Below are 22,681 nucleotides of genomic sequence, written 5' to 3'. Positions count from 1 at the left end.
CACAATATTAATAGCCCCAAAGTGGAAACAGTCCAGATGTCTATCAACTGGTACCTGGATAAGCAAAATGTGACATATTTATATAGAATATTACTGAGCAATACATGCTACAGCATGGATGAACCTCAAAAACATTATGCTAAATGAAAAGTCAGACACAGAAGACTGCATATTGCATGAATCAATTCATATGAAATGACCAGAAAGGGCAAATCTACAAGACAGAAGATAGATTAGTGGTTGCCTGGGCCTGGAGGTAGTTATGGGGATTGCTAATGGGCACAAGGGATCTTTTTGGAGTAATGAAAATATTCTAAAACTGGATTGTGGTGATTGTTGTATAACTCTGTAAATTTACAAAAAGTCACTGCAATGTACCTTTTAAATGTATGAGTTTTGTGGTATGTTAATTATACCTCAATAAAGCTATTTAAAAAATGTAAAAAAAAGTAACAATTATAATAATATCCTTTACATTATTAATACTACTTCTTGTTTACCTGTATTTTCATACACTGAAAAAAACATACGAGAAGGAAGACATTAAATTAGAACATCTAATTATGCCTTTCTCTATTTTACTGGAATAGAAAAATGCAGAAATACTATATTTAGGAAAAGCCAATCTCTGCTTAGGCCATAAATCTGAAGAATAGATTATGCAAGACCTTTTATTATTCACGTTCCCCCACCCCATTCATAAGCATGAGTGATGAAAAATAAACTGCACCTTAAGGGCAAAAAGGGTGTTAGTTTTACAATTCCTATTAAAGAATGGCTTTCTTGAACATTATCTATCTGATTATCTATCCTTGAGAGAGCTAAAGTTCATTCAGCTGTGCTTTCAATAAATTAAAATGTTTTAGACCCTTAGGGCATTTCCTTCAGCTTATATGGTCAATCAGGGGCAATTTAAACTTCCTGTCTTCCTCACAGTAAAATTCCCACCACAGTTTTGTCTTGATCACCGAGCCCCTTGGGGCTTTCAAGCTAACTCCTTTCTCCTACAGTCTTTCCTATTCCCCTTCATCTTCTGTTAGCATTCTTGCCTTTTCTCAGGATCTCTGCAAATTCTGACATCTGCCCTTCTGACTTAGTTTAGCCCTTCCTGATACGCCAACTCCTAGCTTCATCTCACCGGTCATCCCTTTCCTTTCTGGGGGGCACGGGGGTCTCCTCTGCCATTTACACACACTTGACCCAGCTGCCTCTCCAATCTGCTGGACCCCATAATACTTATAGTAACAACTACTGCTCCCACGCACCAGCATTTTCAAAGCAACACCAGAGGTTCTTTGAAAAATTCCTTTTAAAGATTCTCACGGCACCACTTTTTTATCTGAAGAAATCTGCTCCTCTTTTTGGTACATTTTCCCACATCCATACATCACTACTGTAAGGACCTTTTACTAAATATAGCCAAAGTCTAAGAGACAAGAGGGTGTGAGGATTGATGAAAGAAGATGGTTACATTAGTAAGACACATAGTAAGAGTAAAGAAACAGATGGCATCCCTGGCAAGAGTGGGGAAATGTATTCTCATACATTACTGGTACAATGGTAAACCAGTGGGCAAATTGGCCAGGTCTGTTACAATTTTAAGAAGGCATCTTCTAGGATACAATTAAATACATTTTGAACCATTATATTCAAAAACTACTTGAGCCAGGGCCCAACAATATCACTACATCAGAAAGTTCATTGTAATATTGTTTGAAATGCACAGTAAGCCCGCTGGACTTTACGTTCCATAAAGGCAGAGAGTAAATCTGTTTTCTTCACTGGAATATACCTAGTACCTTGGGTAATGCATAGCACAGAAGAGGCAGGTGTTCAGGAAGATCTGTTGAATGAATAAATGAATGATGATGACTGAAGAGCAGTTTACCCCTGGACCTCTGCTGGTATTCAGCAAGCCAGGAGAGAACTTTCCATTTGGAATGCTAGGTTTTACTGAGTTCTGTGGCCATGATGCATTCTTGGCCCTTGTCCTTCAAGTACACTTTGCTGATCATCAGAGCAAATGGCAGAGGGATCTGAGTACGCAGAGTAAGCCAGTGACAAAACAAATGTGCTACTGCAGTTACAGGCAACAGCAATGCTGTCATGCTTGTACTGTATGTCAGACTATATGTATTACATGCAAATATAAAATTTTCAAGTCAACTGTTACTGAAAAAAACCTTGCTATATATATTTTTTGCCTTAAGTATAAAAGATTTAACCTTCAGGGTAACCATTAGGACTTTGAAATGCCCAAGACTAAAACAGCCAGTTTTATCTGAGAGCACTACTGAACAATGTATGTGATTTGGCCTTATGTCACTTTTCAGAGTTTGAGGAAAGCATTCTAAAGGGAAAAAACCTATCACACTGAGGTGGTGATGATAAAACGTGACCTTTCTAAAACTTGAAATGATATTATATCATAAAGACACACGAGGGCACTCTAATCAACCAGCAAAGAGAAACACAGAAAAGATAGTGAAATCAGGTTGACATTTTAACAATTGTACTGAAATAGGTGAATTAAGTCCTGGTAAAATTGTGAGTGTTTGTAATTTACAGCAAGAAATTTTCTGTTCCTGATCCAAAGCCTAAGAAGCCAAAAGGATTCTGCAAGTCTGAAAATTGCAGGAAGAATTCATTGCACTCAGATCCAAGGTGAGGATTAACCACACCCCTTTCTAATGATTTGTTAAATTGACCTTAGAGCAGCATTTGCCCCTTTCAAGCCAATATTTTCTTTATAATCTACAATTCCACTTGGTGCTTTACTTGTCCTCCGCTGGAAGCGGCCCATGAATCCACTTCTTTGCTCCATCTGTTCTCCTAAGAGACATGGTGAGTTAAAAGTCTGAGCCTCCCCGCCACCCCCCAAAGCCAATAGTAATGAAACAGCATTTTCATAGAGGAGCATAGACCACCAAAGAATATACCTCAAGGCCTTCTTGAGGCTTTAAATTTGTAAATAAAACTACAGCATATAATTTCCTCCATCAAATTCAAAAAGTATAACGTAACCAGCGTTTAAGTGACCTTTCTTTCAGACCTTTAACAAGTGGGCCACAAGAACTGCAGAGAGCCCTGGATTCTGAGGCAATCAGGCTCATTCACTAAGGACTGTCATTCATCTTAAAGGCACATTCAAATTTGTGCCTCAGCAAAATTACAAATAATTCCCTGTCATCGATCTTTGGGGTCAAATGTCATAGTTAGAATAGAAAGTATTAAAACTTTGAATGCCAAAGGTATACTGTGGTTGCATAATAAAATCTTTGTTGACTGAATAAACTAGAAGATTCTCTCCATCACTGGAACTATCTATAGGAAGTATGACACACGATGCATTCTTGAACTGCTTCTTATCATTTTATTCACTTTAACCTTCATCTATTTTAATGACTAAATTCCTGGCCATGATGTTTCAAATTCAATTTCTGTCAATGTATTCAGTATTTTTTTTTTTTTTTTTTTTTTTGTCTCATGGTCTTTTGTTAAAGACCCGGGTGAATTCTAGTTTCTACCCTTTGCTGAATTTGGCCATCAGGGTGCACCCAATTAGGCTCAATCTATACTAAAAGCAGAACATGCTCTAAAATGTGCTAATTTAGAGGACACGTTTCTAATTTTCCTGTTCCTTTCAAAATTATTCTAATTGAAGGTGCCAATTAATTTTCCTTAGTTAAATAAAGCTGCCTGATATTATAGAGAGTCATTAAAATCCTTTGAGTTGGTATCTCTCTAAGAAGGAGCTATCCAAGGATTACATTATATTGGCATCCAGCGTCTTCCTTTGGGTGTGTGAAAAGCCACCAAGACGGTGATGGGTAAGGTTAGAGAACTATAAATGGCATCACAGAGGCTAAATTGGGTAGTACAGACACCAGCCTGGGCACTCAACTGGTATGCTCGGATATGGAGCCCTTTAGATGATCAAGGGAGTCCCCAGAGTTTAATTTTTTACCAATAATCTTTCTTAAGATCTTAATTCAGCCAAACTCAGATTTAAAGCTAATTTAAAAAATATCCTTGAATGAACTTTCGCTCAGTCTGCACTCTGGCTTCGTTTCTGTGAGAGATAACCCAGCATGTGCTGGGCACTGAGTTCCAGGGACCAGAGTCCCTGCCCTCATTAAGCAACAGACTCTGGAGGAAGGAATCTTGGGTTCAGATCCTAGGTCTACCACTCTTTTCATCTGTGTAACTTCGAGCCACTTCATCTCCTGAAGGCTCAGTTTTTCTTCTATAAAATGGGAACACTATCATCTAGGTCAAAGGATAAAATGTGACACTAAGTAGCAAGTACCTCCGTAGCACAATGCCTGGCACACAGTAAGTGCTCCATAAAAGGCAGCAATCATTCTTTTTCACTCCAGTGGTTATCGCTTATTGTAATGTTTTGACTTCACCCCTTAATCTTTTCTCAAGAATATTAACAGACCTTGACAATCTTTCAGGAATTATTTATTCAACTACTATTTAGTGGCATCACACAATGCGTCGGGCCCTGGGGATTCAAGAGTCCACAAGAGGGAGGACAGACATAAAACCAATAATTACAAGTGCCATGAAAAAGGAAGTGTGCCATGGAAGCACATAACAGGGGTACTTAATTCAAGGAAACCTTGAAGAAGTGCTATTTAAACAGAGATCTGAAATATATGAAGAAATAAGTCAGGCAAAAAAGAGGTGGAGGCGATGGAACAGATTTAAAGTCCCAGAGGCAAAAGAGAGTGGGGTGGGGGGCACTTCCCTGGTGGCACAGTGGCTAAGACCCCACACTCCCAATGCAGGGGGCCCGGGTTCGATCCCTGGCCAGGGAACTAGATCCCACATGCCGCAACTAAAGATCCTGCATGCTGCAACTAAGACCTGGTGCAGCCGAAATTAATTAATTAATTAATTTAAAAAAAGAGAGCAGGGGGAGTTCAAGGAACTGGAAGACGTGCAATATAATTGGAACGAGGAGATCAAGGGAGAGGAGGACTAGAGAAGTTGGGAGGACCAGGTAAGTCAAGAATTGTAAGACTTTATCCTAAGGGCAAAGGAAGCTACTGGGGGGTTTTAGGCAACTCTGCAATTTCAAGCAACTTCTAGGACGCCGGGTAGAGAATGGATTGGAGGGTGTAGGGACTGAGTGCAGGGAGACCAGTTAGAAGGTCTTGTTGAATTCCAAGTGTCAAGTGAAAAGAGCCCGTACAAAGGGAGTATTAGTGGGACTGGAGAGACACAGACCAGTTCAAGAACCGCAGAATCAACAAGATGTGGTCATAGATTGTGCGTGGGATGGATATTTGGAGAAGCCGTCATCTCCAAAACAAGAATGTGCTTGATAAAATGTGTTTCTGTGTTTCATGATACAAATACAAAATATGGCTTACTACCTATTTCTGATGCAGTACACAAACTTAAAATTTTTAGGCCATGGAGGATTTATTCCAACTCTATGGGAGGCATGACACAAAAAAGAAGTCTAACTTACTGAGTGCTAATGTGCTAATGTTTTTGAAACCACTTTGCTGTGTTGAAAGATATTCTGCATTATAAATCATCAACTACCAAATGACTTTTAGTTATGTACTACGTGGATGACAAGTAAAGAGGGAGGGAGTATAGACAGAATACTTCCTCTTCCTCTGAGGCATTTTATGGTTCTTAAAGGAAAAAAAAGTGAGTTTCTACTTTTTTCCACGTTTTCACATCTCTAAATAAAATAAGCAGGAGGAGTTTAAAAGCAAACCAAAGTATATGTAAACTAAACCCTAACTCTCTGATACCCTCAGCAAATGAGTTGTTATGGAAAAAAACTGTTTCCCACTTGCCTGCCTTTGCACCAAGCACACCAATTGTGATTTATCTTTTATTGAGGGAACATGGCCTGTGTTTCAACCATTCTGGTGCCAAGCTCTGTTGCTTCTATAAACTGAACCCTCTTCAAGAAGGTCCTAGCCTACTCACCCTTCTTATCAGTTAAAGAGTCACCTTTCCAAGGATGTGTCTCACACTCCCCATGCACCCTCATTATCCTCTCAATCCCCAAACCCTGAACATGAACACAGTGAATTATAACTTATCATTCCTTTTGTATCTTCTTCATTAGATTGCATGCTTCTTTAGGGCAAGGGTGGTGACTTTCAATTCTGCATTTTTAAATGTTTCCAAAACTGACCTAGGAGCAAATTGTTACTCTCAAGGTTTACTGATCTGTGCCTTTCTCCTTACCTAAACAGCTGTAGATAGAGACAGTTTGGGAGTTGAATCCACTTTTAATACTTTCTCTGATTTCTCAGAAAACAGCTGACACTGTGCAGAGAATATCTGCCTGTAGCGTGTGTGTGTACGTACGCGTGCACTCTGCAAAAGCATGCTCAAATAATTAAGAAAAGAAACCTTTTGTTTTTCTACAAAAACTACAGAAAGTAAAGCCTGACAGCACTTGGCTGCAGGAACATGAATTTTAAAAGGTTGAGAAACAGCATCTCACACCTGCTTCTCTACTCTAATTATGCTATTACTAATTGCATACAGTTGGAGTAAACTAGTTAAATCTGTGCGCACAGGGTAAAATGGCTCAAAACAAAGGCCTGAGCAGCTTTCCTATAAGCCAAGTGTTTGAGTTTTGTGATGCAAAGACTTTTCCAGGTATCCTGGCATTCTCCATCTAACCTTGGCTCACGCAGTCCCTTACAGCTCTAGACTGGAACGCCTTAACACTTCCTTTCAGCCCATCTTACACAGGGTTTAAGATTCAAATCCTCCAAGATCACACCCTGACCTCGTCCTTCTCTGAAGAGCAAGGGCAGTTAGGAGTCTATAACGGAAAATTTAATAAGAGATTACGCTCTGCCCAGTATTTTCTAAACTCTGTTCATATGTTAACCAAAGCCTTCTCAACAACCGTAGGAAAAAACGCTAATCAAGCGCCAATCGCGTGGAAAGAAATTAACCCATTATAACACTCACGTGGCAGCTGAGAAACAAGTCAAACCTTGTTCATAAGCCCAATGTTAGTTTGTATGGGAAGAAAGGTGAGAGAGTCAATCTCTTATCTAACCAAAGGGACCCGCCAAGGAATGAATAAGACCAGGCAGTTACGGGGGGTCGGGGGTGGGAGGTGGGATTCAAACTCCTCAGCAACCAACAGTAGCTTTCCTTAGTCCACCCCACTTTCTAGTCCCTAACTGACACCCCTCCTCCGCGACGGCTCCCTTCCCAAGGTGGAAACGACGAAGTCCAAAAGGATATGCCCTCTGACCTAGGAGCGGAGACTCACCAGTTTCATATTGGACTTTCGGCTGTTCAATACCAGTCACTCCACTCCTCAGACCCAGAAAGCGTCTTCCGGTTCAATCTCCGCCACCGGCCGGCCGAGAGCATCGCGGGACATGCAGTCTTTCTTCCCTACGCACCGCACCACCAGCAACCCCCCCCCCCGGCTGCATCATGGGAAATGTAGTCATCTCTCCATGCCTCATGGGAACTGTGGTCGTCTTTCCTTTTCCTCCCTTTCCTCTCAGAATACCTCCTTCCGTCAGCTCAAATTCATCCCGGCCGCCAATTCATCCTCCCTCTCCACCCCAGCATGATATCATGTCCCCTTTCTGGGCCCGGGATCCATGGTATTCTGGGATGTGTAGTCCCTACGGCTTTGGCGCCCCTTTCCCCTCCTCCCTGTGGGAAGGCGGATGGGCGCGGGACTTGCCGGGAGCTGTAGTTCCCTGGGGCCTCCGGACGCCTGGTCCGGCGCCTTTACTCAAGGGAGGCAGGAACTACAACTCCCAGGGCCGCCAGGCGGCAGCAGGTGGGAGAGGGGCTGTTGATATCAATATGGCGGTTGTCAGCCAGACAAAGACAGTCAGTCTGATGTGATTGAGACAAGGGAGGTTTTCAGGGGGAGACTGGGAGATAGGGGCCTCCCCTCCCCCTTCTCCTCTTCCTGCGCCGGCCTCAACCCCTCCCCAGTCCCCTCCCGACGGGCGCCCCACGCGGAAGACACCCCTCCCCCTCCCGCTTTCCCCTCCTCCCTACCTCAGCCCTTCGTACCGGGACGTTGGGGAGGGGGCTGTGCCGGGCGGAGAGAACTCAGCAAGGATTCTGAGGTGAGTCGAGCGGTTTGGAAGCCGGACTACATCAAGTCTCTTTCCTCACTTCTTTCTCTTCACTTTTTTTTTTTTTTTTTTTTTGGAGGGGTTTGGGGGAGAAAGTGAGTGGGCTGGGGATGGGTCTCTTAAGCGGCCCGACTGAGAGGAGGGAGGAAGCGGGGGGCTTCCGACGGGGGCGACCCGGACTCAGGGTCTGGGGTGGGGCAGTTTGTGGGGGTGGTAATGGAAAGGCGTCGGTTGCTCCCCAACTCTTTCTTCCTGGTTGCCTCCCTGATGGGCGGAAGGTTTGAATCCTGGAGGTGGGGTGTCTTGTTTGGAGTTTGGGAAACTGTGAGGGGAATTTGAGGTGTGTGGGTTTGTTTGGGGTGCAGAACTGTGTTTGAAACTGGGTGACGTGTACTTGGGTGATGTGTTCGCCTTGAATAAATGACCTCGGAGAGGAAGTTCGAGAGCCGGAGTCGGAGCTTTTAGCTGGGCCTGGGCGGAGAGGCGTGCGCGAGGTGCGGGTCCTGGACCTCTGGGCTGGCGACGCGGCGCAGGGTGGCCGCGGTGAGCGACTCGTTTGTGTCCCATCGCCCGCTCACACTCCTCCCGGCCTCCCGGGACGCACCTCCACCCCAAACTCCGGGCAGGAGCCCTGGAGAGATGCGGGGGTGTGGAGATGGCTTTTTGCATCCTGAAGTCGGCAGCTAGGTGGGAAAGGAAAAGTCTTCTTAATATTTTATTCCGGAACCGTGTTTTGGTTACACTGTTGGGGCTACTTTGAAAGGAGTCCTCCACCCACACTCACCCCGAAGCAATAGGTGGAGGGATCTCGCTGTGGTCTTCGCGTTCAATAGATTAAACAGTACTTAAGATTCGGGGGCTTGGGGGTGGGGCTTCGGGAGTGCTGCCATGTGTACGCGTCTCTGTGTGTCTACTGAAGACACAGAATGACTGCTGTGTATCCTGAGATAGGGCGACTTATTTTCGTAGTAGGAAGAACTGTTGGAAATTGTTGGAGGTGCGGGGGGAGTAGCCGAAAGGCGCTGCTTGTATTTTTTCTTCTACCCCACCCTGTTCTGTCTCACATTTGTCTGAAAGCTGGTATGGAAGAGAGAGGAAACACTGGGTGAGTGAAGGGGAGAATGCAGTTGGCATTAAAGATACTGTACTATGGAAAGTTGAATGGTCGTATAGAGTGGTTGCTGTTTTTATTTACCCTGGAGCTTTAAAAACCCTACGTATCATATAGGAGAGAGTGATGTGACTAGTTCATTTCTCTGGGATCCTGCAGGTATAGAAACCTCTGTCTTCTCTCCCTGCCTGCCCGCCCGCCCGCCCGCCCGCCCGCCTGTCTGCCTTCCTTCCCTCCTTCTTTCCTTTCTTTCTTGGCGTGGTACATTTCTCTTCCTGGATGGACATGCTGCCTCCTGTGCCTGTTTGTTTAGTTTGTGCTTCGTGGTTTTGCTGTAAAATGCATCATTCGATGAAAAGGACCTGCATTTGTTTTTATTTTGCATTTCTTCCACAGGTAATTATCACATCAAGATTGCAGTGCTTTGCATTAAACTTATTTTAAAATTGCACAACTAAGATAGATCTAGTTGAATTATGTGTATAAGTCAAGTTTGGCAAATTTGAATTCTGATTTTTTTTTTCTTCCGAGTTTCAATTGGAGTTATAAAGGAAAGAGGATTGCAACATCTCTTGTTTCTCACAGTCTTTAATATTTAAAAACATTACACCAGGAGATTTAAGATAATATAATTTGTACTTCTTTCGGTCTGAAATATAAGTTTTTCAATAACCATTCTTTTGTCACAGATTTTTAGTGTAATGGACTTTTAAATAAAGGAATTGGCATAATTTCTCTTTCGACTGCTGAGAATTTAGTGTATTTACATACTTAATGTATTTACATATCCAAACTTATCAATTCTTGAACCTATCAGTAAAGGACCTTAGATACCATAAAAACTGAAAGTCACATAGTGTGTAATTTTATGGTATGTTTTATGACCTTTGATTTGAAATTTCTGCAGTTGGTCATTCACACAGATAAGCTGTCTATAAGCATGAGGTAGCATATATATTTAGATTGACCTGAATAGAAAAAAGAAATTGATGTGTTTTCTAAATCTCAAATTTAGAACATACAATATGTTGATACAAAGTTGAGGTTTCAGTTTGCTATAGACTAGGATTTCCAGAATTATTTGTTTTAACCTTCTATTTTAGCCTGAAATATTACTTTGCAAAAACTGGAGAAAAATCTTGTGTAACTACATAATAGAGTGTTTTTCTGCTGAAAGATATTATATTAGACATAGTGTTTTAAAGCGTTCAATAATTATTTTAGAAATAAAAAAACTAAAATGTTTGTTAAGAGTTGGAAAAATATTAAAATATAAGATTTTCTCTTCCACCCACCCTCACCTCAAATTTTCTTTTTGTTTGTTTTCCTCTACGGAAATGCAAAGTTACTTACTGGGAAAGGCGTTCATTAAACTTTTTCTGACTAATGGTTTGGTTGAAACCAGATATATTCCTTGCATTCGATGGGGTGCTTCTGTTGCATTTTAGGCACCGAGCATGAAAATGATGTAAAGCCTTTACTGCAGGTTAAAGCATAATACGTTCTCAGCATGTGGAAGTCATATGGTTTACGAAAAAAGTAGAAAATCAGGGCATTGGTGCCTGTCAAGCTTAAAATTTCATCCCGTAACTGTGAAAGACATATTTATTTAATGTGATTGCTTCTAAAACTGTTGCCTGTATAATGGGAGGTTGAAAATCCAAACTGTTTTTAACCAATCTGTTGCTAGTGTACTGCATACTGTGAATACTGTGGTTGCAAACGTGCATCAAGGAGCCTTTAGGGGTCAGCTTTATATTGAATGTCTTCAGTGAGGCTTCATTTTTCACTGCTGTATGAATAGATTTCAGTCTTTTTAGCACAAATCCTTAGTGGAAGCATCACTAATAGAAACTTAATAGCTCAGTATTGGTAAGTTATAAATATATTACAACAAACCTTTCATTGTTTCATCATTTAAAAAGATAGAAGTGACCAATTTATGGCAATATTTGTGGCAAGTATTGATTGGTATGGCATGGCTTGTTTCAGAAGAAGTTAAACACATGGGGAGTATTTATGCTTAATTTGTTCATTTTGGATCTTTTGTTTGTTATATTGATAATAAGTCCATTCCACTTTTAATGTTTCAGATAGCTTCCATGTTCCCTGTAAAACCATGTTTGCTTTTTCGATTCATTTCTTTGCAGCTCTTCTATTATTTTTGTATGCAGATCTTTAAACTTGACTTATTTCTCTTGGGAATTAGAAATTTATCCTAGGATGTCATTCTTCATAAATGAAAGTTGGTATACTCCTCAACTTTTAAAAAATGTTAACATTTATAGGTAAACTTAAAAATGCTCAGTGAAAATGGGTTGGGTTTGTTTTGTGTACCTGCTTTATTTAGGTTTCTTTGGCTTCCAGAATTAATTTTACAGCTCCCTTTGCTGTATGGTTAGATTATTTTCTTAACTGTTGGCTTTTACTTCTCAATTTAGTAGAACTTTATAAAAAAAGTTGTTTATGAGTGGAAATCACAGCTTGTCTAAAGTGTCATGTATGTACATTCACATATGCACTCACATATATAAAGCACCTTTATGTTTGTTTTTATATGATACTGGTGTATATCTATCAGGCATGCAACCCATAAAAAAGGAATCTGAACCACAAATAATAGGAGACTCTAAAAAACGGCTCAAGCTAGAAACCAGAGTAAGCACCACCACACGTTGTCCACGTTATAGAAGCTATGGAGATTTTCAGTATCACTGCAAACCATGATTTTAGCAGATTCTGCCAAAATCTGTTTCTCTCAAAAAGAAAGCTAGTGGTATTGAAATTTTTCTGAAAATAAAATTAAGTAATATGTGATTAAATTCCTAGGTGCAACTTCCCCTCCCCACCCCCTACCCCCCAGGTGACTTACTGGTCTTAGGTCCCATCCTAAGTAAAGAGTATAGATTTTTCTGAGTGATAATGAGATGTAAAACTCTTAGTTAGAGCCTATTTAAATATAACCCAGTGCTTTAGATAACTTGTTTTTCTTGATCTTAGATGAAACAAATTGGAAATTTACTATAACATTGTTTTGGACACTTTCCAAGAGCATTTAGTTACTGGAAGGCCCTGGCTTTAGCATAGTTTTACCCTTACAGTGGTAATAAGGTTGAAGTTGCAGTAAGTTTTTCCAGTGGTTATTATAATCCAAATGTAGTATTTTACAGATCCTTGACTTGCGCTATAAGGATAGTGGGGTTTTTTTGTTTGTTTACATTTACAGACAGAAGGGGAAAAAGAACCTAGTCGATTTAACTTTGAAGTAATGAGTTTTACTTTTTTTGAATCTTAAAAGAGGTGTCTACAGACCTCTTCCTGTAAGTGGTAAAATGATTCTAATCCATTTAAAGGGCATTTAGGTTTTTCTTAAATTTAGAGTGCTGATGATAAGAACGTTTACTAAATTTCACAGATTCCATGTCCATGTTATGTTCAGTGATGGTCTGCGTGTCATTTATTGAAAATATTTAATAGCTGTCTTTACTGTATGCATATTAAACAATTAGTGTGGAGTTGCCAAGTGGCAGTAATTTTAAGTTATTTAGTCACATTTTTCAGAGAGGAGAAAGTCAAATACTGTGGCTGTTGCTGATATGAGGATGATTTAATACTAAACCTTTCTGCTTTTGATAAAGTAATAGTATGATTAAAATGTGAAGCTGTTGGCTTGGGCCTAGTCAGTGAAGCCTTGGAATCATCCTCACTCTCCCTTTTCCAATCATAAGTCAGGTTGATTTTATATCCTCTGTATATATCTATTCAATTATTTTCATTCTATTGCTATTCCCTTAATTGAGGCCTTCATCATTTCTGTCTTTCCTCGTCAGTCTCTTAACTAATTTTGAGGTTTCAGTTTTTTTCCTTAGTCGTTATTCACTCTTACCTGATAGATCTTGCTAAAATAAAATGTGAATTTGAATATCGGTCTTCCTTTGCCTATAATCCTTCATTGGCTCCTTAGCCTTTCAGATAAATCCAAACTATCATTCCACCTGTGTCCAAATCTTGGCTCTGCCACTTCCTAGCTATGTGACCTTAGACAAATGATTTAATCTGTCTGTGCCTCCGTTTTCTCATCTGTTGAAAGGGAATAAATACTCCTTATTTCATAGGATTATTGTGAGCCCTTGGGATGACGTTGAGTTCTGAGACTGCTCTTGGCATATCGTAAATGTTAACTATATAATTATCATGTTATACCAGATAGTTTATGTTCTGGTTCCTGCCTTATAATTTATCATTACCAATCCCAGACCCTATGCCAAACTGCTCGTAAGCCAAACAATCCTCTTTAGTATAGATAAGGAGGGTTGGGTGTTAATCTGTGAGGGTTGCAGTTGTTAGTAATGTCTTCAAAAGTAAAGAATTGTAAAGAACTTTAAAGTATATTGCTATGTGAAGAATGCTTCCATATTCTCTGGCTTCTATTTTTTTCTCCCAAAGTAAAAAGTAGTATTAGTTAAATTACTGCCTAATTCAGGCTACAATTTTAAAATTCACTTTTCTAGCCCCGTTAATACATTCTTATGTTTCTAACCTAGATTTCACCTTGTTAATCTGACTTTTCTTATCTTCTCACTAACTTCATTGAAGACCTATTAACTTTGTGTAGCTTCTTTCACTTTTTTCCCCCACAAATCTGAATCCTTGTTCCATTTCAGGTAATGTGTTTTCTTTACACTGCTATTGGAACAATTGCATAGTTGCCTTATATGATCTGGAAGCCACTTTGGACAGACATCAGTTTTATTTACATGCTGATGTTTATACTTGAGGTTGGGTGGCTCTACCGCTTCAGTTGATTTTCCAAAGTGGTAGATGATATACATATGGCGATTTACATCTGTGTCTCATTCCTCTCAAGGAGGAGAAAGAGTACCCTGTTTTTACCAAACTGAGTCTCATAAGGATAAATGTTACCCAAAATGATTGTGTAGAGGAAGCAGGATGATAGCTAAGGTATCAGTTCAGACTTTAGAATGTAATTTTTGTAGGAGGCTGTATTATGACTGTAGTTTGCAACCACTAATTTAGCCAGCATTTGCCTTCATGGAACATAATTGTTCACTGTGGGGAATTTGAAAGTAGCTATTCTGAATATTATCTTTATTTGGTTGAATATCCATTTTCTGGAGTCAAAGATAGCCTGTGTTTAGTTTTACGTTGTAGCTGTTTAGAACCATTAGGGACAAGAATAGTTGCTGTTCACTTTGTTGTCTGAGGAAGACCTCTTTGAAAAGATGGCATGATCTTATCTGGAATACTGTGTCATGCTCTTCAAAAAACTCATATTCCTTCAAACGTGGAAGTTCTAAGGTTAAATATAAATTTCTTTTGAGATTTTTTTTTCCCCTCAGAAAAATTTTTTCCTTTAAATAAAGTATAATAGTTAAAAAATATATATACTGATTGCATTTTAATGCAACCCAGGCATCAACTGACCTGATTATCTTCCATAAAGCAAGATATTGTTAATGGCCACAAGTGATTGGTTACTTCTAATCTTATGTTCCTTAGTCAACAGCATATCAATTAGGTGCCTTTACTCTGCTATTGACCGTGAAAGTTTGTGTGTATTACCTGGTTAGGTCTCAGTTTTCCAGTCTACTAAACAGGGTATTTAGGTGAATTTTTTTATATTTGTGGTAATTTTGTTATTAATTAAACTAAAAATTGTTTGCTTATTTATTTACTTTTTTAAAATATTTTTTTATTGTGGTAAAAGTCACATAATATAAAACATACTATTTTAACCATATTTAACTTTACAGTTCAGTGGCACCAAGTACATTCACATTGTTGTGTAACTTTCACCATCATCCATCTCCCAAATTTTTCACCTTCCTAAACTGAAACTCTGTCTCCTTTAAACACTAACTCCCCATTCCCCCTCCCCACACCCCGGCCCTGGCATCTACCAATGTACTTTCTGATTCTAAGAATTTGACTATTCTAGGTACCTCGTATAAGTGGAATCTTTAAATAATTATGGATTCACAGGCAGTTGCAAAAATAGTAGAGAGGGCCCTGTACCTTTCACTCAGTTTCCCCTAATGGTTACATCTTAACATAACTGTAGTGCAATATTAAAACCAGGAAATTGGCATTAGTACTATGTGTATGTATAGTTCTTTGCCATTTTATCACGTGTGGATTCTGTAACCACCACCACAATCAAGATACAGAACTCTTATCACCCCAGAGATTAAATAATTCCTCTTATTCGTAAATTCTGTTGTTTTGTCAGTATAAGGAGAAATACCAATTATTGGGTCAGTAACGTCACTCTTTTGCCTTTTGTAGTTTGGAAATTCTTTTGGCATATCTTGAAAGTTTTTTTAAAAATTAATTAATTAATTAATTTTTGGCTGCACTGGGTCTTTGTTGCTTCGCGTGGGCTTTCTCTAGTTGTGATGAGCGGGGTCTACTCTTTGTTGCGGTTCCTGGGCTTCTCATTGCAGTGGCTTCTCTTGTTGCGGAGCACGGGCTCTAGGCGCATGGACTTCAGTAGTTGTGGCACGTGGGCTCAGTAGTTGTGGCTCGCAGGCTCTAGAGCGCAGGCTCAGTAGTTGTGGCGCACGGGCTTAGTTGCTCCGCGACATGTGGGATCTTCCCGGACCAGGGATCGAACCCATGTCCCCTGCATTGGCAGGCGGATTCTTAACCACTGTGCTACCAGGGAGGCCGATCTTGAAAGTTTTTATGGAAAATTCCAATTAAGCTTTCTTATGAGAATTTAAAAATTGGCAAGCTTTACTTAATTGAAGATTTACAATATTAGTACCTATTAAACATTTTAGTAAAAAGTTAACAATAATATTAAAAATGTCTGTAAATCAAATGTGTATGATTTAAATGAATTCAAGGCTTAAATGATATATTTCTTGCCAGAGAGGATGTGTGCTAGAATCTGTATTAGATAAACAAAATTATAGTTGTTGTGACGTTAGTTTGGTCTTTGACAGTGTTGAAGCAAACTTGTTGGATTAATTTATTGTGAACTCATGTTATGGTTTTATTTGGGATTTGTTATATGGGAATACTCTTCAAAGAAAGTCAGTTCAAAGACTGTTTTCAGAGAAAATATCTTTAGAAGAAAAAAAATGGTAAAGATACTATTGTTAGTCTAGGTACAAGAAAGGACCATCAATCAGGTTAAAGGCTAGTTACAGGGCTGGCCTTTGCCTCCCCTTTATCAGCTGTATGAGTTATAAAGCCTGTCTTCAAAGATGAGGCTATTAATCCAACGTACTACTGATTATTACAGACCTCAAACAACAAAGATCTGCTTTAAATAGGCTTACAAAATATTTTCAAATATATTTACAGAAAAGATATGTCATGTGGTTTTTGTCCCTTCTGGGTTTGAGACAATTCTTTTGTCAACACTGATAATTTGCTTTGAAAACATCAATTAAATTTTAATTTGTTTCATTGATAAGAATATGGTAAAATTGGTGGTTCTTCCTGATAAGTAAAATTCATATTTAGAGAACTTGCTGGCTATCTGAGATTTCACTTTCTTCCTGGTACAATTTTTTTTCTCTTTGGATTTATCTGTTGCCAGCTTTTTGTATATCTTGGTGTACATTCTAAAAAAAATAGTGCTTTAATCAGGAATTGTTTGGCTTCAAGGAGAGATTGTTGTAGGGATCCAGCTCTTTTCGGTTGATAAAGAACAACTAGACCTTGTGCAAATGGGAGAACTGTCAGGATCTGAGAAGCTAGTCTCTCTCTGCCTCTCATTCTGGGGATATATGGTTTCTTGTCTTGCCTTCTCTTTACAGGTCTGCTTCATCTACCTTTCCCACTTCTCCCTTCCACTTCTATTTGCCTTGCTATAGTTTTTCTTGGTTTCTGCTTGTCCATAACTTAGACTTGCACGTGGATTTGGTTTGCCATATTGCTGACTTGAACTGATCTTTCCATTCAGCTAAAGCTTGCCTCCTAATGGTGACAGTGTGTTTCTTTTAGTTCAGTTGGCGAGAGAGAAATCTGAATTCATTGCATGACCGTGAGTTAGATGTCTGTTCCTATTCCATGACCTTGGTGAGTAGGATGCAGGAGGAAGTCACCTTTCATATAAGGCTAATGCCTTTGGGTGCTCTACATGAGGAGGATTCTTTTGTAAGGATTGAACAGGGCATTCAGTTAAATATGTCAAGTCTAGCAGTGCATGTGTAGGTACTCTGGGATACAAAGGTGAATTGAATGCCATCCTTCAAGGATCAAATAATTTTCAGGAAATGGCAGAAGTCTCCCAGTATAATTTAGTGTTAGCTTTTTATGTTAGTCACCTCAGGCCAACCAGAACGATGACACAGTAGGACTATAGAACTAGCCAGGATTAAGGAAAGAGAACCAGAGAGAACACTAGAGACATGGCTTCAGATTCTACAATCTGAATCACAGATCTGCTAAAGCATGAAAGTACCTAGAAGCCCTTCTTTCAAGATCCTAGTTGCTGCTATCATGGAGCATCCCTGTTGAATAAAGAGGCTCTCTTTTCAGTTCCACATCATATCAATAGACAGCTTTTTGGCCACCATTTGTCCCATCGTTGGGGTCAAAAGACATCTTAGAAGAACTCACTCCTTCGCAGTTCCAGAAACTGGAGCATTCTCACAGACACTGTCTGCATAGTCATGCTATCCTCTTAGAAAATGTCTTCCATCCTTGATAAGCTTTTGCGGTAAATCAGGACAAAGACAGGACATTTGCGCCTTTTTACTTTAGGGGCAATAAACAGGAATTCAGATGCTGAGTCTGTAGCAGTGAGCATCTTCTTTAACACAGATCTGGTAACATAACAATTGACATATTGAATACTGGAGAGAGTGTGAAGAAAAGGGAGCCCTTCTTCACTGTTGGTGGGAATTGAAAACAGTATGGAAAACAGTATGGAGGTTCCTCAAAAAACTAAAAACAGAGTTGCCATATGATCCAGCAATCCCACTCCTGGGCATATATGCAGAGAAAACTCTACTTCAAAAAGATGCATGCACCCCAGTGGTCATAGTATCACTATTTACAGTAGCCAAGATGTGGAAACAACCTAAATGTCCATTGATAGATGAATGGATAAAGAAGATGTGGCATGCATATATATATATATATATATATATATATATACATACATACATATATATATAAAATCACAATGGAATATCACTCAGCCATAAAAAAGAATGAAATAATGCCATTTGCAGCAACATGATGGACCTAGAAATTATCATACTAAGTGAAGTAAGTCATACAGAGAAAGACAAATGTCATATAATAACACTTCTATGTGGAATCTAAAATATGATACAAACGAACTTATTTACAAAACAGAAACATACAGACATAGAAAGCAAACTTATGGTTACCAAAGGGGGAAGGGGAGGGGGAGGGATACATTAGGAGTTCGGCATTAGCAGATACAAACTACTGTATATAAAATAGATAAACAACAAGGTCCCACTGTATAGCATAGGGAACTATATTCAATATCCTATAATGAAAAAGAATATACTGAATCACTTTGCTGTACACTAGAAACTAACACAACATTGTAAATCAACTATACTTCAATAAAAAGGTAAAAGACATATTGGGTCAGTCCAGTGTCCAGTCAACACCATATTTTATTTTTAACAGAAAATCTAGGGACTTCCCTGGTGGTCCAGTGGGTAAGACTGCATGCTCCCATTGCAGGGGGTCTAGGTTCAATCCCTGGTCGGGGAACTAGATCCCACATGCATGCCGCAACTAAGACCTGACACAGCCAAAAATAAATAATAAATAAATAAATAAGATTAAAAAAAAAGAAAGAAAAGAAAATCTATGATGTCAGGGAAAAGAACTAGAGCTCCCCCACCCAATGTCAGTATTGAAGTTGATATGGATTTCAGGGCTAATAACTCCAGAACCAAGTCTTGATTATGTTACCAAACCCGGACTGAAATTTTAGAAATAAACACAAGTCAAGCATAGGCAATGAAATAACCTAGAAGATCTGAGTCAGTACAAAGCCACAGGAGAGAAAAACAGTTGGGGAGTGTTTACTTCTAACACTTAGGCTGCAGCAGAGGAAGGAAGGCAGTGCAACTTTTGTGCAAAAGAATTGCCTGGAAAGAGTATTAAAATTTTAGTTTGCTGAGCTCCACCACCAGATTCCTAAAATCTTAGATGGGCCTAGGAGTATGTGTCCTTTATAAACATACTAGATAACTCTAATAATGTGGTCCTCAGAACATTTGGAAAATACACGGACAAGCATAGTACCGACTGAGAACCTTCTACGTGTTTGGTTCTGTGGTAGAGTGCTTGGTAATCTTAAATACCTGTTTGAAACTCGAAATGTTTTCTCCCCGACATTTGCCTGCATTATGTTAAACATTGCATATCCATCCTCTATAACTGTTTACACCACTAAATTGTGTCATGGGATATGCTCTGGCTAAGCAAGGCTGTTTTTCTAGATGTTATACTTAATGGTTAGTAAGATCGTATGGAAAAACCCGAACGAACTTTTTGGCCAACCCAATATTATGCCCAAACATCGAGTCTTTTATGGTTGTATCATCAGTTCATTTTCTTAAACTTTTATATTTTCACATTACAGCTCTTAAGGCAGTCTTCCCTTCTTTTTTCTCCCCCAATAAGTTCTCTCCTATTCTAGTTTTCTGGATCCATTAAGCAAGATTTTTTCATAGTATGCCATTTTGAAACTTTGCCCTCACAAATTTAATTACTTACTTTTTTGGGGTCTGTCATCAGTCTTCTCAGAGTCTTAATTAATCCTAGAATTTTGAGCTGGTTGAGAACATGGACTTAGGAGCCAGACTGTTTAGGTGCACATCTGACCTCCACAACTTACTCTGTAACTTTATTAGACCTTGCTGTGTCTCAGTTTCTGCACCCGTAAATTGGAGATAAGTGTAAGTACCCATATCATAGGATTGTTGTGAACATATCAGGCAATATTGTAAAGTGCTTAGGATAGTGGTTGGCACAGATTAAGGCACACCTTATTATCTTATTTTTAGTTGGCTCTGCCTTTGTGTCTAAGGTATTTACTCCTCTCCTGTAAATAGAATTCTCATATGTTGGAAGTAATCCCTTCCTAGCTAACTTATTTTTTGTTTCTTGATTTGTTTTTCTCAATTAATCCTTTTGTAGGCCTTAGTTGCATTTGACACAAATGCCTATTTCCTTTTAGTTAAAATTCCTTCTATCCAGGTCTTCTTCCTTCCATCATCTTTTTCCTTTCTTGTTAAAATTTACCTCTGGTCTTAGAGTTCTTACATTTAAAACCTTTAAATCACCCTTTTAGTACTTTCCTTTTCGTACCTCTCTCCCTCCTCCCCCATCTAATTTATCACCAATGTTCTGCTGATTCTTTCGCCATCATGTCTCTTAGATCATTCTCTTCCTTTTTACATCTGTAGTTGCCATCCCCATCACTTCTTGCTGAGATGATTGCAGCAGTAAAACTGGCCTTCCTGCCTGTTCCCTGCTCTATTCCATGGTGCACAGTACTGTTAGAATAATTTTCATCAAACACTTTTCATCAAGTCATTCAAGAAGTACCTTAGTTCGAATTGTGTTATATTTCAGTTTTTTATCCTTGTGCTTTTTTTAAAGGTTTTCTAACATTTATTCCCCTCCCTTACCAGCATTCTATCTTCTTATTCTTAAAGATGTTTTCTGTATGACATTCAGGTAAATTACCTTTCTTCCTGCTGTATGTTTTCAGCCTTTATTTCTTGGTATTTGCTACTTTCTTCATTTAATATGTTGGTATATCCTTATCTTTCCAGTAAAAATGTTCTTCATAAAACCCATTTAAAGCCTTCTCTCTCTGAGGAGACATTTTCCAGTGAACCTTGTCACACTTGGACCAGTCACTTTCTCCGTATATGAGCTGCACTTATATACTCAGTTACTAGTTTACATAATTTTTTGTATTTACTTGTATGTCACATTTTAAATATTTTAGTTTTCATTTCATGTGTATGAATTGGATTCCTAGTTGAAGTGTAAAGTCCTTGTGTCTCCTATTGGCTTATCCTTCTCTGCATTCTTTTCTCTCTCCCTTTAATTTTCATAGTTCATTTACTATGTCTCATTCATCCAACCAATATTGATTACATATTATGTAAGACCTAGGCCTAGACTTTAGGAAGCTCACAGTTTGGTTTTGATAGGATCAGAAGGAGGACTCAATCCTGAGTTACAGATCTCAGTACTATATCTGAGTTATTCTTGGTTCAGTAATTTCTCTGACCCACCCTTAAAAATAGTAATTAGCACTCAATAGATTGCTGAGTCTAAGTTCCTGACAAATATTTTTGCTTTAGAATGCTGGTAGTAATGACAGTAGTTCAGAATGGTCAGAGTAGATGATAGGTAGGAATTTTAGGTTCACTGTCTTCTGAGGATAAGCTCAGTTTTTCCCTCTTTTATTTTACCAGAACAGTGGCAGATCTAGGGACTTAAAAATTGCAATTATGAAGTTATTATATAGAAAAGAATCTAAGCAATAGAAAAGTATGTATAAAATAACAAGTGTAGCTTCCCCCTCTTCTTCCCAACACATTCTACCTTGGTTCCTGTCTATTGGTCATAACAAACCTTCCTAAACTGTAGTAGTTTAAAATAGCAATAATCATTTTATTATCCTCTTTCAGGGTTCTGGGAGTTGCTTCAGTTAAGTGGTTCTCACGTGGGCTCTCTCGTCTGGAGTTATGTGAAGCCTAGATCACCCATGTGTCTGATGCCCAAGTTGGGAGAACTCACACAACTGAAGGCTGAGATAGCTGCAGCTTCTTAGGCACCTCTCTCAGTCTCTGTGATCTCTCCGGTATGGTGCCTTCAGGATAGTTGGACTTCTTACATGGTACCCCAGGGCTGGCTCCAAAGGCAGGTGTCCCAAAAGAGAAAGAAAGCTAAGCATATCACTTTTTATGACCTAGCCTTGGAAACCACCCAATGTTACTTATCCAGGCAGTCATGCTGGCCTGCCTGGGTTCAAGAGCTGGGAACACAGACAGACTCTACCTCTTGATAGGGGGAGTGACAACGTTCTAGAAGAATATGTATGAAGGAAATATTGTTGTGGCAATTATGGAAAATACAAAACATCAGGGATAAATGCTGTTAATAATTTGGTTTACTGTTAAATCATTTTCTTTGTATGTACAAATCATATTTCCAACTGTCTCCTTAAATGATTTTATCATACTCCAACTTTTTTTTTTTTTTAATGTCATTAGGTAACTTTGCTATATTTGACACGGACAAATGTTATCCCATTACATGACAAAATAAATATTTAATATTCTAAGAGGTAAAACAACTTATTTGATAGATGCTAGAGTTACTGTTTTTTAAAAATTTTTATTTTATATTAGAGTATAGTTAATTAACCAACTTATTTTTTATTTAACAACATATAATGTTGTCATTA

General features: G+C 39.0%; 2 protein-coding genes across 21 annotated transcripts in view; one reads left to right on the top strand and one right to left on the bottom strand.

The window, feature by feature from the left end:
* Positions 1–7,613, bottom strand: part of INTS9 (integrator complex subunit 9) — a 108,907-nt gene extending 101,294 nt beyond the window's left edge. Inside the window, exon 1 of one of the 2 annotated variants that reach the window (XM_082402778.1) lies at positions 7,277–7,613. In XM_082402778.1, coding sequence (XP_082258904.1) covers positions 7,277–7,285 — 9 coding nt within the window. In that variant the 5' untranslated portion in view covers positions 7,286–7,613. The remainder of the gene's footprint in view (positions 1–7,276) is intronic. The other variant, XM_082402779.1, reaches the window with a different exon arrangement.
* Positions 7,614–7,779: 166 nt separating this feature from the next.
* The window catches only part of HMBOX1 (homeobox containing 1), a 185,702-nt gene continuing 170,800 nt past the window's right edge, over positions 7,780–22,681 (top strand). For 6 of the 19 annotated variants that reach the window (XM_082402831.1, XM_082402830.1, XM_082402829.1 and 3 more), the window contains exon 1: positions 7,786–8,102. The gene's annotated coding sequence lies outside the window, so the exon portion shown is untranslated. Of the gene's footprint in view, positions 8,103–22,681 lie in introns of all 19 variants that reach the window. The other 13 variants (XM_082402815.1, XM_082402834.1, XM_082402833.1 and 10 more) reach the window with 6 other exon arrangements.

The sequence above is a fragment of the Balaenoptera borealis genome, assembly GCF_965194805.1.
Source record: "Balaenoptera borealis genome assembly, chromosome: 8".
Classification (NCBI taxonomy): Eukaryota; Metazoa; Chordata; class Mammalia; order Artiodactyla; family Balaenopteridae; genus Balaenoptera; species Balaenoptera borealis.
The sequence above is the reverse complement of the archived record's forward strand: the minus strand, read 5'-3'. Positions and strand labels throughout refer to the sequence as shown.